The sequence below is a fragment of the Bombyx mori genome, chromosome 2 (assembly GCF_030269925.1).
Source record: "Bombyx mori chromosome 2, ASM3026992v2".
Taxonomy (NCBI): Eukaryota; Metazoa; Arthropoda; class Insecta; order Lepidoptera; family Bombycidae; genus Bombyx; species Bombyx mori.
Window position 1 is genome coordinate 148,641 of NC_085108.1, and position 14,443 is coordinate 163,083.

At 45.0% G+C, this 14,443-nt stretch overlaps 1 protein-coding gene across 4 annotated transcripts in view; it reads right to left on the reverse strand.

Annotated features, from left to right (window-relative positions):
• The window catches only part of LOC101747166 (neogenin), a 96,898-nt gene that overhangs the window by 8,966 nt on the left and 73,489 nt on the right, over nucleotides 1–14,443 (reverse strand). For 2 of the 4 annotated variants that reach the window (XM_038015397.2, XM_038015395.2), the window contains exons 9-25: nucleotides 12,740–12,906; nucleotides 11,914–12,035; nucleotides 10,620–11,055; nucleotides 10,037–10,160; nucleotides 9,423–9,575; nucleotides 8,769–8,981; nucleotides 8,025–8,222; nucleotides 7,535–7,655; nucleotides 7,103–7,249; nucleotides 6,478–6,746; nucleotides 5,742–5,889; nucleotides 4,530–4,691; nucleotides 2,955–3,155; nucleotides 2,296–2,446; nucleotides 1,365–1,480; nucleotides 1,025–1,171; nucleotides 288–374 (exon numbers count right to left, since the gene is read on the reverse strand). In XM_038015397.2, coding sequence (XP_037871325.1) covers nucleotides 288–374; nucleotides 1,025–1,171; nucleotides 1,365–1,480; nucleotides 2,296–2,446; nucleotides 2,955–3,155; nucleotides 4,530–4,691; nucleotides 5,742–5,889; nucleotides 6,478–6,746; nucleotides 7,103–7,249; nucleotides 7,535–7,655; nucleotides 8,025–8,222; nucleotides 8,769–8,981; nucleotides 9,423–9,575; nucleotides 10,037–10,160; nucleotides 10,620–11,055; nucleotides 11,914–12,035; nucleotides 12,740–12,906 — 2,962 coding nt within the window. The remainder of the gene's footprint in view (nucleotides 1–287; nucleotides 375–1,024; nucleotides 1,172–1,364; nucleotides 1,481–2,295; nucleotides 2,447–2,954; nucleotides 3,156–4,529; nucleotides 4,692–5,741; nucleotides 5,890–6,477; nucleotides 6,747–7,102; nucleotides 7,250–7,534; nucleotides 7,656–8,024; nucleotides 8,223–8,768; nucleotides 8,982–9,422; nucleotides 9,576–10,036; nucleotides 10,161–10,619; nucleotides 11,056–11,913; nucleotides 12,036–12,739; nucleotides 12,907–14,443) is intronic. The other 2 variants (XM_038015403.2, XM_038015401.2) reach the window with 2 other exon arrangements.

Below are 14,443 nucleotides of genomic sequence, written 5' to 3' on the forward strand. Positions count from 1 at the left end.
AGAGAATACATTAGGCAATAAGTATGTCAATGTACGATAATGAGCGTGAAGCGTAATAAATAAAATAAATATCAATAATATCAATAAATATCAAAAATAAATAAAAATAAATATAATTAATCGTAAAGGGGTAAGCTTGAGAACTTTCGGGGTCGATTAATTAATGTTATTTGATTTTCGAGGGGTAATTCTTCGTCTTAATCTTGTAAACATAATTTTGAATTTTGACTGAAAAATATTTCACAACAAAATGATGTTTAAGCAAGTGTTGGGGTCGCGGCACTCACGCTGGCACAGCTCGCAGAGGTCGCACCTCCGGCAGCTGCTCACGGAGGCCGCCTCACTGCCGCTCGTGCACGACGCAGCCCCACTCTCTGCACCGGGCGCCGGGGACAGGGGGACCGAGGGGGACCGGGGGGGAGGTCAGGAAGGAAAATCGGGGCAAACATAAATCAATGTAAATCATAAAATAAATAGTAACAAAAAATAGGATAATGTAATATTAAACGCAATCAAACAAAACTAAATTAAATTCAAAATAAAAACGACTTAAATAAGAAAATTGATCTCCTCACATATACACACTCATTCCATTTAAAATTGAGATTCCTTAACTATTCATTCGTGATTTGGTCCTTGCTACCTGGTCCAGAGACAATAAGAGGATGAAGTGATATTACGCACTACTGCTGTGGTCTGAGTGGTCAGTGGTCACATGCAGGGGGCCAGTGCTGAGCCGCACGGACACTCGCTATATTTAGTAGCGGAGGGAGAGATACATGCAGAAAGGAAGCGACAACATCAGCGGTTGAAGCCACTTGAAGCAGATAAAATAACTCAGGTTTTTTTTAAGTACAATTTTAATGTAAAGAATTATTATCAAGGAATGACAATGTAAAATTAGATAATGTTAAAAAAGAGAGATGCCGGGACACGAGGCACGGGAAGCTGTGGACTATCTTACAGACCGGGACACTGAAAAGGTTGAGGACGGTTGCGGACTTACAGTATAACGTTAACTTACCGACATAGGTGGGCACGTAGTGTCTGCGGTCCAACGAGGAGGGAGGGGGGAGCCCCCTCGCCGGCTCGTACTCCACGGGGGGAGGGGCGGGGGGGCGCGGCGCCGAGCGGGGCAGGGACAGCGAGCCCTCCACGCTGTCGGACGAGACTGGGGGAAGGGGGGAGTAGTGGAGTGATTTTTTAAACTTTTAGACTAATTAAGCAATTGTAGACTTTTTTAAATATTGAAACATGTAATTAATTAAAATCTCGAAACTACACTTTGGTGTTGATCTATTTTATAATTTGCTACAAAACTTTTTGTTTGTCAATGATAAAGAGCTGACATGAGAGCCACTTACTCTTACTGGCGGACGCGTGTATGCCCTTATCCATGTGCTTAAGTTCCATCTGGTCGTGGTGGATCCACAGGTCCGGGGGCTTGATGCCGGCCGACGCAGAAGACTTTTGATACGTACTACAAGTTGAGGAAAATATTATGTATCATTCGTAACAATACGTAATATCCTGGCTTCGAAGCCCTGGCGTCGCGTCCTAGACGACGTACGTGTGCTCACCGTGTCTGCGGGTGCTCAGTGTGTCTTAAAAATAATCACTCTGTATGTACCATGCCATTTTTAATTGCCCAAAATAATGTAACAGTTGATGACGTGTACTTGGGGTCCAGTTTGTAGGTTGAAGCCTCTGGGTCTGCGAAGGGACCGCTGAGTTATGTATCGTTTGAGATAATCCTTTAATGTCCTTTTCCGAGCGAGGTTTATCTGGCATCACCCGGCTGTATGGGCGACGGCGAGCGCTTACCTTGGAGGGCTACGTGTTCTTCTGTTGTCGATAAGTTATGGACAATGTACTCTTATAATAAGAATCTACTAGGATACAACGATAAAAACCTCTGGAGGCTTTTAAAGAGGCGTTTCCAGTTTCACCAGGACAAGTGGGCGAGCAAAGGCTCAGCCAGGAGGGGTGGGATTTGAACAGCTGCCCGAGCGCCTCCGACCTCCTCCTAACCTAACCTAACAACTCAAGAGCAGCTGCTTCGCGAATGAACCTAATATCGGGTCGGAATCGCGACTCGCTGAGAAGATCTGGCGAGAAACTCAGCGGGCTGATTCATGGATTAGGTTGCACGTCGACCTCTTTACGGAGTTCGACAAGTACGGTTACCGGGGTCCCTAAGCCTGCTCGTAGTGTTAGAGTTGAAGGCGTCGAACGCAAAGGTTATTGGATCTGTTGGATCCGTAAGGACGTGGAACGGTTTAGTGCGTGCGTCACCTGGTGTCCGGGGACAGCGGCGGCTGCGAGCGGCGACAGCACAGCGACAGCGCCAGCGCGGCGGCGAGGGCCAGCACCGCGCACGCGCCGCCCGCGCTCGCCCACAGCCACGCCGACGTGGCGCTCGCCAGCCCTCCGCCCTCCCCCGTCTCTGCACAACGCGCTACGTCAACACGACCCGCCCCGCCCTCCTTACACATCGGGGACGCCGCGCCGGTACCACTAACGATTGACTAAATGAGTTCGCACTAAAACTACCAGCCTATTCCTGCCGTTAAGCAGTAATGTGTTTCGATTTGAAGGGTAGAGCAGCCGTTGTAACTATACTGAGACCTTAGAACTTATATCTCAAAGTGGGTAGCGCATTTACGTTGTAGATATCTATGGGTTCCAGTAACCATCTAACACCAGGTGGGCTGTGAGCTCGTCCACCCATCTAAGTAATAAATAAATAAACTTCTATCTGTTATTCAATGGTTATTACTATTCCCCGATATGGTCGCGTTAATCGATCTCCTATCTCGTTCTCTCGCACCTAGTCGCACTGGACTACCCGGTCCGCAGGAGTAGTCCGGTTGCACGCGGACACGAAGGGGCCGGGGTCGATGTTATTTTATGACCAATAAAAGTAATATAAAATATGTAGTTAGTTGTCGTACCCATAGCGGTGGTGTAGGTGATGGTCTGCGAGAAGGGCCCCAGTCCCTTGCTGTTCCTGGCCTGCAGCTTGATGCTGTACGTGGTGCGGGGCCGCAGCCGGTCCAGGCGCACGCGGGCGCGGTCCCCCGTGACCCCCACCGCGATCCACTCCGCCCCCCCGCCCGACACCGCACTCTGGGCCGCGTACATTATTACGTAACCTATGTACAAAAACACCCAAAATCATGAGAAGACTAGAAATCTGATATTGTTCATTGATTTTATGTTTTATTGTTTTTATTTATTCAAATACACCGGTGGTGGGACGTATTGTAAGCCCGCACGAGTGAGGCCAAACATACTACCCATTTATGGCCTAGAGAAAGTACAAGGCGCTGTTTTTTGTAAGCAGAAATAGACAGGATGATTGTAGCTACCCCTTATTTTTTATTGGACCGGGAGCCGAACCTCCAACGAGATCCCCATGCCTAGGAAACGCACGATGTTGGGAGCAAACCGCGAGCCCAAGTGCAGGGGAGTCATTTAGTGGGTAGGGTCCTAAATTCCACCCCATGGTAGCTACCCTGCGAGCTCGCGAGACTCCGCACTTTTACTAGTACAGTTAAGATGTGTTTATGCTGTAATTGGGTTGCAGGGTGAAGGGAACAGTTACCGATAACGAAAAAAGAGAGTACTTCTGTTGATATTATGCCGGTCACAATGACGCGGGGCTTGTGTTGTAGACAGGGCATAAATGAGGATTTAATTTGTAGACGCACGAGGTCAACATCCCAGGAGCACGAAGTTTCAAACTGATAAATGCACATACAAACATAAATATACAATGTTTATAGTTTGTGGCGGTAGCTATAATAGAGCATAAAATATTTGACACGGCGTTGACATTGATTTATATTTCATAAAGTCACACCCTGTACGCGGTTTAGTTACGACGCGAGACAGCAGTCTGTGTGACGGCGACCACTGTACCGAGGTTCGAATCTCGTATAAGACTAGACCATGAATGAACATCTAAATCAGCGGTCTGAGAACTTTTTTAATTATTACCCCAAAATATTGTTGTGTACGTTGATATTATCCCATGGCAAAGAACAAAAAAAAACCAAATCGCTTCTTTTTAGTATCTTTCATAGCCCCCCCCCCCCTGATAATCTTGAAAAGAAAACAATAACAAAAAAATTATTTATACATAATTTATTCAATTTATCAATGTAATACCTAGTAATATAATACATAACGGTAATAATAGTAATATATTATGCAATATACAGTTGAGGAAAAAAGATCACAGAAAATATAAGTAAATGATAATTACTTGTTATTTTATAATTCATATGATACTTGTCTTGTATTATTAGACGAAAAAACTACTTTAAATTTTATACATAGCCCCCATAAAAAACCTTTTTTTAATTTTAATGACTTTTTTTCGGTTTTTCCCCCACCCCCCCCCCCCCAAAAGTCATTTTTCCCCATGGGGTAATTTACAACGGTTCCTCGACCGCTGATTTAAATATAAAAATGTAATGTTATACAAAAATCACCAACAAACTGGTTTAATCGAGAACAGTGACCTGTGATGATCCCGTTAGGTTTGGCGGGGGGGCTCCAGCTGACGTCGGCGGCGCGCGCGGGGGGGCTGGCGGGGGCGGCGCGGGGGTCGCGGGGCGGGGAGCCGGGCGGCGCCTCCAGCGTCGTGTTGCTCACCAGCATCGACCACGCGGACTCGCGGCCTCCTGCGCGCACACCGAGCTACTGTGACCCCGGGCTGCTCGCGGGACGGTCCCAGCCCCGGGTCACGTCAACGTTACGATCTCAAACATACAGTTGTCCGTAACGCAGCTTGTCTCAAAGGCTGTGTCAGCATTCAAGTCGATGTCTATGGACTATGGCAACCAGGTGTACAATGTTCATTAGGAATAATGCAAAGCTTCGAGTTGAATTCTCCGCACGGATGATAGTACGCGTGCGGTGGATGTAAATGCTCATGCAGACTGACAAGCACCTGTCCGCCCCCGCCGCCTGCTCACGGCGAGGGATCATCGTCGCTCAGAGACAGCGACAAGGTTGGGGGCACGGCCGGGCTACTCGCTAATATTACTTTCAGATTACGTTTACAGAAGAAAATCACTTAGTGCCACGCGGACCCGAGGGGCAGCCGGCTCCGCTGGGGACTTGTCTGCCCAGGGCCAATTGTGGCTCATTAAAATAGATGTGGTTGACCGTGCAAAAAGATTTTTGCCATATGTTGGAATGGTCACAATATAATATATGAATTAATATCCTAAGTTTAAGGTAAAAACATTTAATAACTAAATACCGATCCGGGCAAACTTTGATCTTTAGTAAACAAAAATAATCATTTATATATATAAAAATGAAACCCGTTTTCCGTTGTCACGACATAACATGAAAACGGCTTGACCGATTTGGCTAATTTTGGTCTTGAATTATTTGTGGAAGTCCAGAGAAGGTTTAAAAGGTATAAAAATATGAACATTCTCGGAATTAAATAAAAATAACAATTTTGTTTTCCCTTTGACGTGTCCCCCGTCGGACGGATTCCTTTTGTTTGTTTTAAGTTTATTCTATATAAAAGTTTAGGTCTTTTATTTATCGATTGAGGCACTACGAAGTCTGCCGGGTCAGCTAGTCATTTATATTATTAATCATCATTAAATTTACTTGACCGTGCAATCAAATAATAGCAATGCTATAAATGTATATTTCTAAAGATGTTATGGAAAGAATCTTTTACAAATTTTGGCCACGAAGCGACTACTGACCTTTAATGAGCTTGACGGCGAACTCGTAGGTGGTGTAGGGCCTGAGGTCGTCCAGCATGCAGTTGAGGTCGGAGGCGTTGTAGGTCCGCGGCCGCCCTCCCCCCGCGCTGCCCCACCGCACCACGTACTGCCGCCCGTCCGTCGCCGCCTGGGGACCACAGACCAACTACTGTACCACCCAGCTCAGTTGTGTCGGTGCCCGCTTATGGCCAGGTGAGCGGTTTTACCTATGCTGCAGTTTTACCTATGCTGATAGCCTTGAAAGGCTATTTCAGCTTCACCCTTACGTGTGGAGGTGAGCTCACGGGGCTCAAACCTAACGTTGTTGCTAACACTGACCCTAGCAAGAGCCGTGCTTCGCAGAATCTACCTCCGGATCGGAAACGCGACCCACTGAGAAGATCCGACGAGAAACTCAGTGGGCTGTGTCTATGGGTTAATTCGCTCGTCGAGCCCTTCGTCCTAAGCGACGGATTCGACGAGGACGATGACCGGTGTTTGAGGTACCTAATCATGCAGTAGTAGAGCCAGATTGCTACAGATTAAAAACTGTCTTTGTGACAAATTTTATCCAAATTCGAATTTAACTAAGACTCAAACATACAAACTTTCACATTTGTTATATTTGTGATATTAGTAAAGGTTCCTTCCTTTATGTACGTGACCGGTCACTTTGTTCTTCGTACATAATATTATATAAATGAGGCCGTATGTATAGTAAGGCAGTTCGAGCGACCTGTCCCTTGGGTAGAGTGGGGTCGGTCCAGTAGACGACGGCCGTGGTCCCGCTCAGCATGATGACCTTCAGTCCCACGGGAGGGATCAGCGGCGAGCTCTCCGCCGGCTCCTCGTCGTCCTCCTCGTCCTCGTCCCCCTCGTCGAACGCGCCCTCCAGCCCTCCGTAGTCGGGGGAGGGGGGCCGGGTGCGGACCGTGGCGTACACCGGGGGACCGAGACCCAGGGAGTTACTCGCGCGGAGAGATATCACGTACTCTGAGTTCGGTTCTGTTGTAATATTGCACATAGTAAAAATGATGAATATGACTGTAATTTAATAATTTAAAATGGCAATATATAGAATGTATATATGTAATACTGGAAATAGACAATTTGAGTTTCGGAAACAAATAGTATAAATTAATCTTAAATATAACATCAATTTATTTATTATAAAAAAAGAACACAATATTCCTAACCTAAAAGTACATGTTATTATCAGCAACATGCTTCGTCAAAAAGTACAATACTTACTTTCAGCTTCAAGCGTCGTCATAAGTAACCTATAGGTCCACGCTAACAGCAATGCGCGCGTAGGCATCGGCTAGTCAAACATCTTAAATTGGGTATCAAAATGTAGTTACCGAGTTCCCTGATGACGTATGAGTGAAGATGCGGCGGCAGGTCTCTGGTCCGGACGTCCGGCACCCCCACCCCCCACCCCAGCACGTAGCCCCCCACCGCTCCGCCCCCCTCCCACCACACAGAGATCCAGTCGCGACCCGCGCGAGCTGACAACAACAATATCTAACTTTATTTTAGAAATTTCAAAATTTTATTTTATTTATTTATTTATATCGATATATTAAAAGATTTTTTACCATTGTCTGTCTGATATCACTGTGGAGCAATAACAACGTGTAGCAGGATCAGTGTTATCCATAAAAAGCCACCGCCCTGTCCGTGTCGGCCACGAAGCACATTCCGGTTTGAAGGGCTATAAGACAGACCTCGTGTGTCTGGACGGGTGGCGAGCACCCGGGGGGTTGGGGGGGGACTGTAGGGTCGCCACGTACTGGTGAGCGGCGGCGGCTGCGCGGGCACGGCGAGGTCGTCGCGGGCGGCGGCGCCGGTCCCCGCCGACACCCACTCGCTGAAGGGGCCGGACCCGTTGGCGTTGATGGCGCACACGCGGATCTGCGGGGAGACGGACATCTTATTACAGATCATTGTTGTGTGTGGACACATTGATAACTGTGAGGCTACATCTGACCCAGGCGCCACCGCGGCTGGCGACACCCGGCGGACACATGGTACGGCGATAATTACTGCCAAACGTCCCGCACCTGCTGCTTGTTGCTTTGTAGCATTTTGTTCTTTTCATAATTAAAATCTAGTGGTACAACTTACACGGTAAATAAGTTAAATATTCGCCGCGGTTCAAGGAACAGTCGCGTCTGTCGCTGGAAGTAGACATGGCCGCAGCGTGCGTGGTGGTGATTGAATGTAAGCTCCTTGCTGTCAGCGTCGGCTTATGTACAAGTTAAAATGTTCGAGATAACTCACTTGATATGTAGTGGAAGGATCAAGATCTCTAAGTTCAGCTCTCCTGGTGTCGGCGGGAGTGGTGAGCGAGTCTGCTTTCCTCCTGCTCCCCCCTCCCCCGGGCAGTGCGGCGGGGAGGGGGCGGTACCGCACCTTGTAGCCGGTCAGGGGGCCGCGGTGGGAGCGGGAGGGGGGAGCGTCCCATCGGACTACGATCGACTGGAGACAGACTCGATTTAACATCAACTGCACAGGTTCTATGAGTGAACATTATGAATATATTTTTTTCAGTTTGAATTAGATGTTTCTTCGTTCAAGTCAAAGCAACACTAACTGATGTTTCCTATTGCATCGTATAGCATTTAAATAATTAAATCCAATTCGTTTGGTCCCCTCTTCCATTTTTTATTATTTAAGGGTTACTGGTGCCCCGGAAACCTTTCCAGTTTCACCAGGACAGGTGAAGTAGCAAAGGCTCAGTCAGGGGCGCGCCCTTCTTCCTTTTCCTGCAGAACACCTGCAGATCGTTGAGTCTCACATACCCCGCGCGCCCCTTATGCGCCGGGACCTCGTAGGAGATTCGGCCCCCGGCCCGAAAAAAAAAAAAAGGTTCTGCCATTTTATAAAAGCAAAGCAAAAGCTTTTATAAAAGCAACTATTTTCAAAAACAAACAGACGATAAAATCGTACCTAACTGGTTTATCATTGCCCATTTATACTTAAACTAGTAATGACTAGCAGTGTTGTCGGAGCCCGTGAACTCACCGTGGAGCCCGTGGACACGGCAGTTACGTTCCCGGGTGGCGCCGAGGGGGCGTCGGCCCTGGTGTGCACCGTGACCCCCGGGGCTGCCTCGCCGCCCGCCGCCGACACTTGAATGGAGTACTGGGTCGCGGCCCTGAGCCCGGATATGGTGGCCGTGATCCGCTGTGACTGGGGCGCCTCAACTAGCTGATACTGTTCACGACCTGTGTCCACCTGAAGGGAGTTGAGGAATTGAGCTCACGGACTACATCATGTTGATAGAATATTGGAACTCGTATAAGCCAAAATGAAAAGGTGCCCGTCGGTAGTAATCAAACCCGCAAAATTATAATTTGCGTAATTACTGGTGTTAGGACCTCTTGTGAGTCCGCACGGGTAGGTACCACTACCCCACCTATTTCTGCCGTGAAGCAGTAATGCGTTTCGGTTTGAAGGGCGGGGCAGCCGTTGTAACTATACTGAGACCTAAGAACTTATATCTCAAGCTGGGTGGCGCATTTACGTTGTAGATGTCTATGGGTTTTAGTAACCACTTAACACCAGGTGGGCTGTGAGCCCGTATACCAATCTAAGCAATAAAAAAAACCAACTCTAACATTCTTCTGCTATTCAACCAGAGACAGTGTTACGCTACAGAAGTGGGCCGTTACTTACTTCGGTGTAGAGCAGCGTGTAGTTGTCAGGAGGAGACAGGGCCACGGGGGGAGACCACGCCACCCGCACGGAGTGGGGACCGGTGGCCTCAGCGGTCACCGACAGCGGAGGTCCGAATGTTAACTCTTCCTCGGGAGTGTGTACTTCTATGATCTGCAATAATGGATTTAGGACTTGTTTTTAGCTAAACAAAAGTCTAATTCCTCGTTCGCCATGTGGTTGTTCTTAATAGATATGTATAATGCATCTTCTACGACCGCTACCGGCTCTAGTGCGCTGATGCAGTGACCTCAGACTACATGTCCGAATTAAGTATGGCACCATTGTTTGTCGTATGGCACCTCAAAGTTAGTCTGTTACCGGGAATTCCTTCGATAGCGGCTTAGTACGTTTTTCATAATTTAAAGGCAATTAGGATTATTAAATACAGTAATATTAAGTCAAATGTATATCCGTTTGCAATTAAAATAAATTTAATTGAATCAATAGAGATCAACGAATATTTTATATACACACATACTAATATGAGGTTTTGTTTTAAACTACTCGATGAAAGCAGAGACTGAATATCAAGATGTGAAGAACTAGACAGAAGTGGAGTGGAGTGGACTTGCCTGGGTGGGGGGCGAGGCCCCGCCCGCGGTGTACGCGACCACCGCGAATTGATAGGTCGTGTTCGGTTGTAGTGACGCTATGTTCATCTCATGTTTCTGTGCTCCTCCGCGGGATATTCGCTCTCTGGAATAATTACTATACTGTAGCACTAAGAGATAAAATATGGTTCACTCTAATTTAAAGGTTGAGATTAATATTAACATGTCAACTGGCGGAATCAGACATCGTCGACTTAGTCGGCACTCCGTCTGTTTTAATATTTCTCTTATTTTACGAAGGGTATATGCAATTGGTTGTTGACACTTTTAATCTCATAAAACTGCTTCATTTGGGATTATCCAGTATTATAGTTTATATTACTTTCTTTAAAATAGGAAATCCCTGTTGAAATGGTTTCGAGGAGAAAATATATTTGTAACAACTCGGCAGTGCGGATGCGTATGGCTTGACCGATGTCTGTGAATGATGGCAAGGCAGGCCATACAATTACGACTTATTCCCACACTTACCAGCTCTACTGAGGCGTATCTACTAAATGTGAGATTATAAGACTAACTGATTTGTATATCGCTAAGTACTAACCTTTCGCTCCCCTTAACCCTGTACATGACTGCGTACCCGACCACGTCCCCGCTATTGCGTTCCGGTTCATCCCAACTCAGGGTCACAAATCTATGTTTCACGATAACCGCCCTTAACGCCCTCGGCGGAGAGACTATACTCGCGTTGCCCTTTTTAAGCAAATCGAGATCCATTCCTTTAGCAGCGTGTAAAGAATTTTCGATTAGATCTGGGTCCGGAGTTCCATATAATTTCAATTCGGGGGTCAGTGTGTAGGCCGAGGATGTTTCACCCAAAAAATCGGGGTCATCGACATCCTCGGGGAAGTTTGAATCGAAATCCTGTGAAGGATCTGAAGAAACCAAACTGTTGAAGATATCCTGAGTCGAATTTGTGTTATCGTATCGAGACGATATGCTTGTGGTTAGTGGTGCCTGTGAACGTTTGGGAGTGAATTCTGGAAATGAAAATGAATGGAGAAACTATGATATGACAGTGAAAAATGGTAGTTATAAAGTATTTTTTTGTAAATATATCATAAATATGACACTGATTTTAAGTTTAGTGACCCATTATTAATTACGTGAAGACGATTTTAGCTGTTTTGATTACTCTTGATCCAAGGTCACATAAGACTCTTATCTCCTTACCTCTCCTTACGTAAAATGTTATCCAGGGCTTATGTTTAGTAGAATATCATACACTAATAATAATACACACTACTATAATAATATTCATAATTTGACAAACAATGAAGATTTTTAGTTTATAAACATAAGCTTTTCGTTCATACTAACGCATATTGCTAATTGTACAACATTACGTAAGAATAGGTTTTACTCTACTTCCTCTCCCGAAATAAAATAATGTAGAGGTCTGAAACCAAATACATAATTAATGAGTGATCCCTTAAGATGTAAACAAGTAACAGTCAAAGCACGAAATAGTTAAGCACAATATACACAGTTTAAGCCCTAGTTAATTAAATGGAATGTCACATCTTTGATACAAGACTGATCCAATGGACCGAATAGTTTTGTTCTTTTATGGACAGTTTAATGAACACGATTCTACCCATGTAGTATATATATACTTATCATTTAACTAATATATAAACTGAAACCAGATGTCAGCCATATGGATGAGAACTTATGATGAGATATACTGATTAATGTGTGAAAACACATAATTATAGAATGGTTGTTACGAAAATGATATCATGACTTTTAAAATTGAAGTAAGTCACTGATGGCTGAATTTTCAAATGTGCAAAATAAATTGAAACTGTTGAATCTTAGCTAAATATTTAACTGACCGTCGTCCGGGGGCAGCACCACGAGTCGCAGGGAGCCGGTGGCCGACCCGGCGGAGGAGGTCGCGAAGCATTGGAACATGCCAGAGTCTACATTCAGCACGCCTTGTATGCGAAGAGACGATCTGTGCGGAGTTAGATATTGTACTTGCATTGGGCAGAACAAACATTCTTTTTTCTATTGCTTAGATGGGTGGACGAGCTCACAGCCCACCTGGTGTTAATCGGTTACTGGAGCCCATAGACATCTACAACTTAAATGCGTCACCCACCTTGAGATATAAGTTCTAAGGTCTCAAGTATAGTTACAACGGCTGCCCCATCCTTCAAACCGAAACGCATTACTGCATCACGGCAGAAATAGGCAGGGTGATGGTACATACCCGTGCGGACTCACAAGAGGTCCAACCACCAGTAATAACGCAAATTATAATTTTTCGGGTTTGATTTTTATTACACGATGTTATTCCTTCACCGTGGAAGTCAATCGTGAACATTTGTTGAGTACGTATTTCATTAGAAAAATTGGTACCCGCCTGCGGGATTCGAACACCGGTGCATCGCTTCAACAAGAATGCACCGGACGTCTTATCCGTTAGGCCACGACGACTTTATTAAAGTGACAAGTAAATAACATTTTGCAGATTATATCCATCTAAGGTAAGCATTTTGCGGTAGGCAGGGGTTTGGCTCTGCCCCTGGCATTGCTTAAGTCCACGGGCGACGGTAACCACTCACCATCAGGTGGTATGCTCGTCTGCCTAGAAGGGCAATAAAAAAAATCTAACTCAGTTTCTTTAAGGAAATGTTTAGTAGAGTCTGTACTGACCCGTCCAAGAGCGCTATGTCGTGGTTGTTCGGCGTCAGCAGGTCTCCGTCCTTGAGCCAGGCCACGGCGGGCGCCGGCCGCCCTCTGACGTCACACCGCAGCGTGACGTCACCGCGCGCCCGCGCCGCCCCCACCGCGCCGCTCGGCAGCCACACCCGGGGCGGGGTCTGGGTTCATTACATCTACTATTTACACGACATTGTCCACGCATCTGCCATGCTGAGGAAGTCGATCTTTGGAATTATTGTATCTATGTAATCTCTATACGATTTATCTTAAATGAATTTAATCTATATATGTATATAAAAATGAATTGCTGTTCGTTAGTCTCGCTAAAACTCGAGAGCGGCTGGACCGGTTTGGCTAATTTTGGTCTTGAATTATTCGTGGAAGTCCAGGGAAGGTTTAAAAGTTAAATAAATATGAAAATGATCGGAATTAAATAAAAATAACAATTTTGTTTTTCCTTTGATGTGTCCCCCGTCGGACGGATTCTTTTTGTTTGTTTTAAGTTTATTTTACACAAAGGCTTAGGTTTAGGCACTACGAAGTCTGCCGGGTCAGCTAGTATGTTATAAAGATTACCTAAATTGAATTTTGAATATTGAAACATCAGAAGAAGAAACATTAGAAATATAAAAGCAATTTGGGATTTTGAAATATAAAAAACATAAAAAAGTGGTGAAGCAATAGCTTTAAATGTTGTTTCTCTTTATAGAGCAACTCAATTTGTGCTATAGTTTTACTAAGCTAAACTGAGTTTTGATGAAAATAAAATAATACATTATATATATATTTAATTTTCGCCACCAATAGAATTATCGAGCTGTGTGTGACGCCAGAAATGTGTGTGGTTGCAATTAATTCAGAATATTGTTCCCTGACACTATCCTTACAAACTATACCATTACAGAATCAGAAATACACACGTCAACTAGTTTCTCAAAAAACGCATTCATTAATTTCATTGAAATCTTAAGTCCACAAAATTCAATAGAAATTTCAAGTGCGGAAAATCTAATGCCGCTACAGACATCAATGAATAATTGAGACGTTCTATATCAGTGATTCCTCCTCCTCTTTCAGTCGATCGCTCATGGCTGATCATCGTGATGCGTCCGCCTCCGACATTTTTGAAGTGAAAACTTCTTTAGAATCGTTGTGATTTCAAACCGGATGCAACGGAAAAAACGACAGGTAAGAGACACAAATACAAAAATGTGTAGAATGAAGCCAGCACAGAATGAGACAGAAATATACATACTATTTAATACAGCGCCATCTGTGAGATTTTTTAATACTAGCGTGTGTATGAAAGCTCTTGTTAATTTAGGATTATACGTGAAATTAAAATATCAATTCACAGAGGGCGCTACCTTACAATTATTTACTAATGACAAAATTTTACATATACTTAAGACGTTTAGGATAATTGTATTTTAATTTTGGAAGGTTTCACTTCTACCACGTGTGAATTGCACACATTTAGTTTTTTTTGTAATTTGTAGCCACTTTTGTCGGTCAGCGGCACAGTGAAATGCTTGGCTCAGTCTCATGTCCAGACACTCGGATACTTGGTCACGCGCCCGTGGTCATTTACAATTCGAACTCTGAGAAATGTGCGTGACCACAGTGTACTCGCGGAGTCCGACGAGCTACGGATACACAACCGGTGCGAATATGACTGTATACTACTAAAGTTCG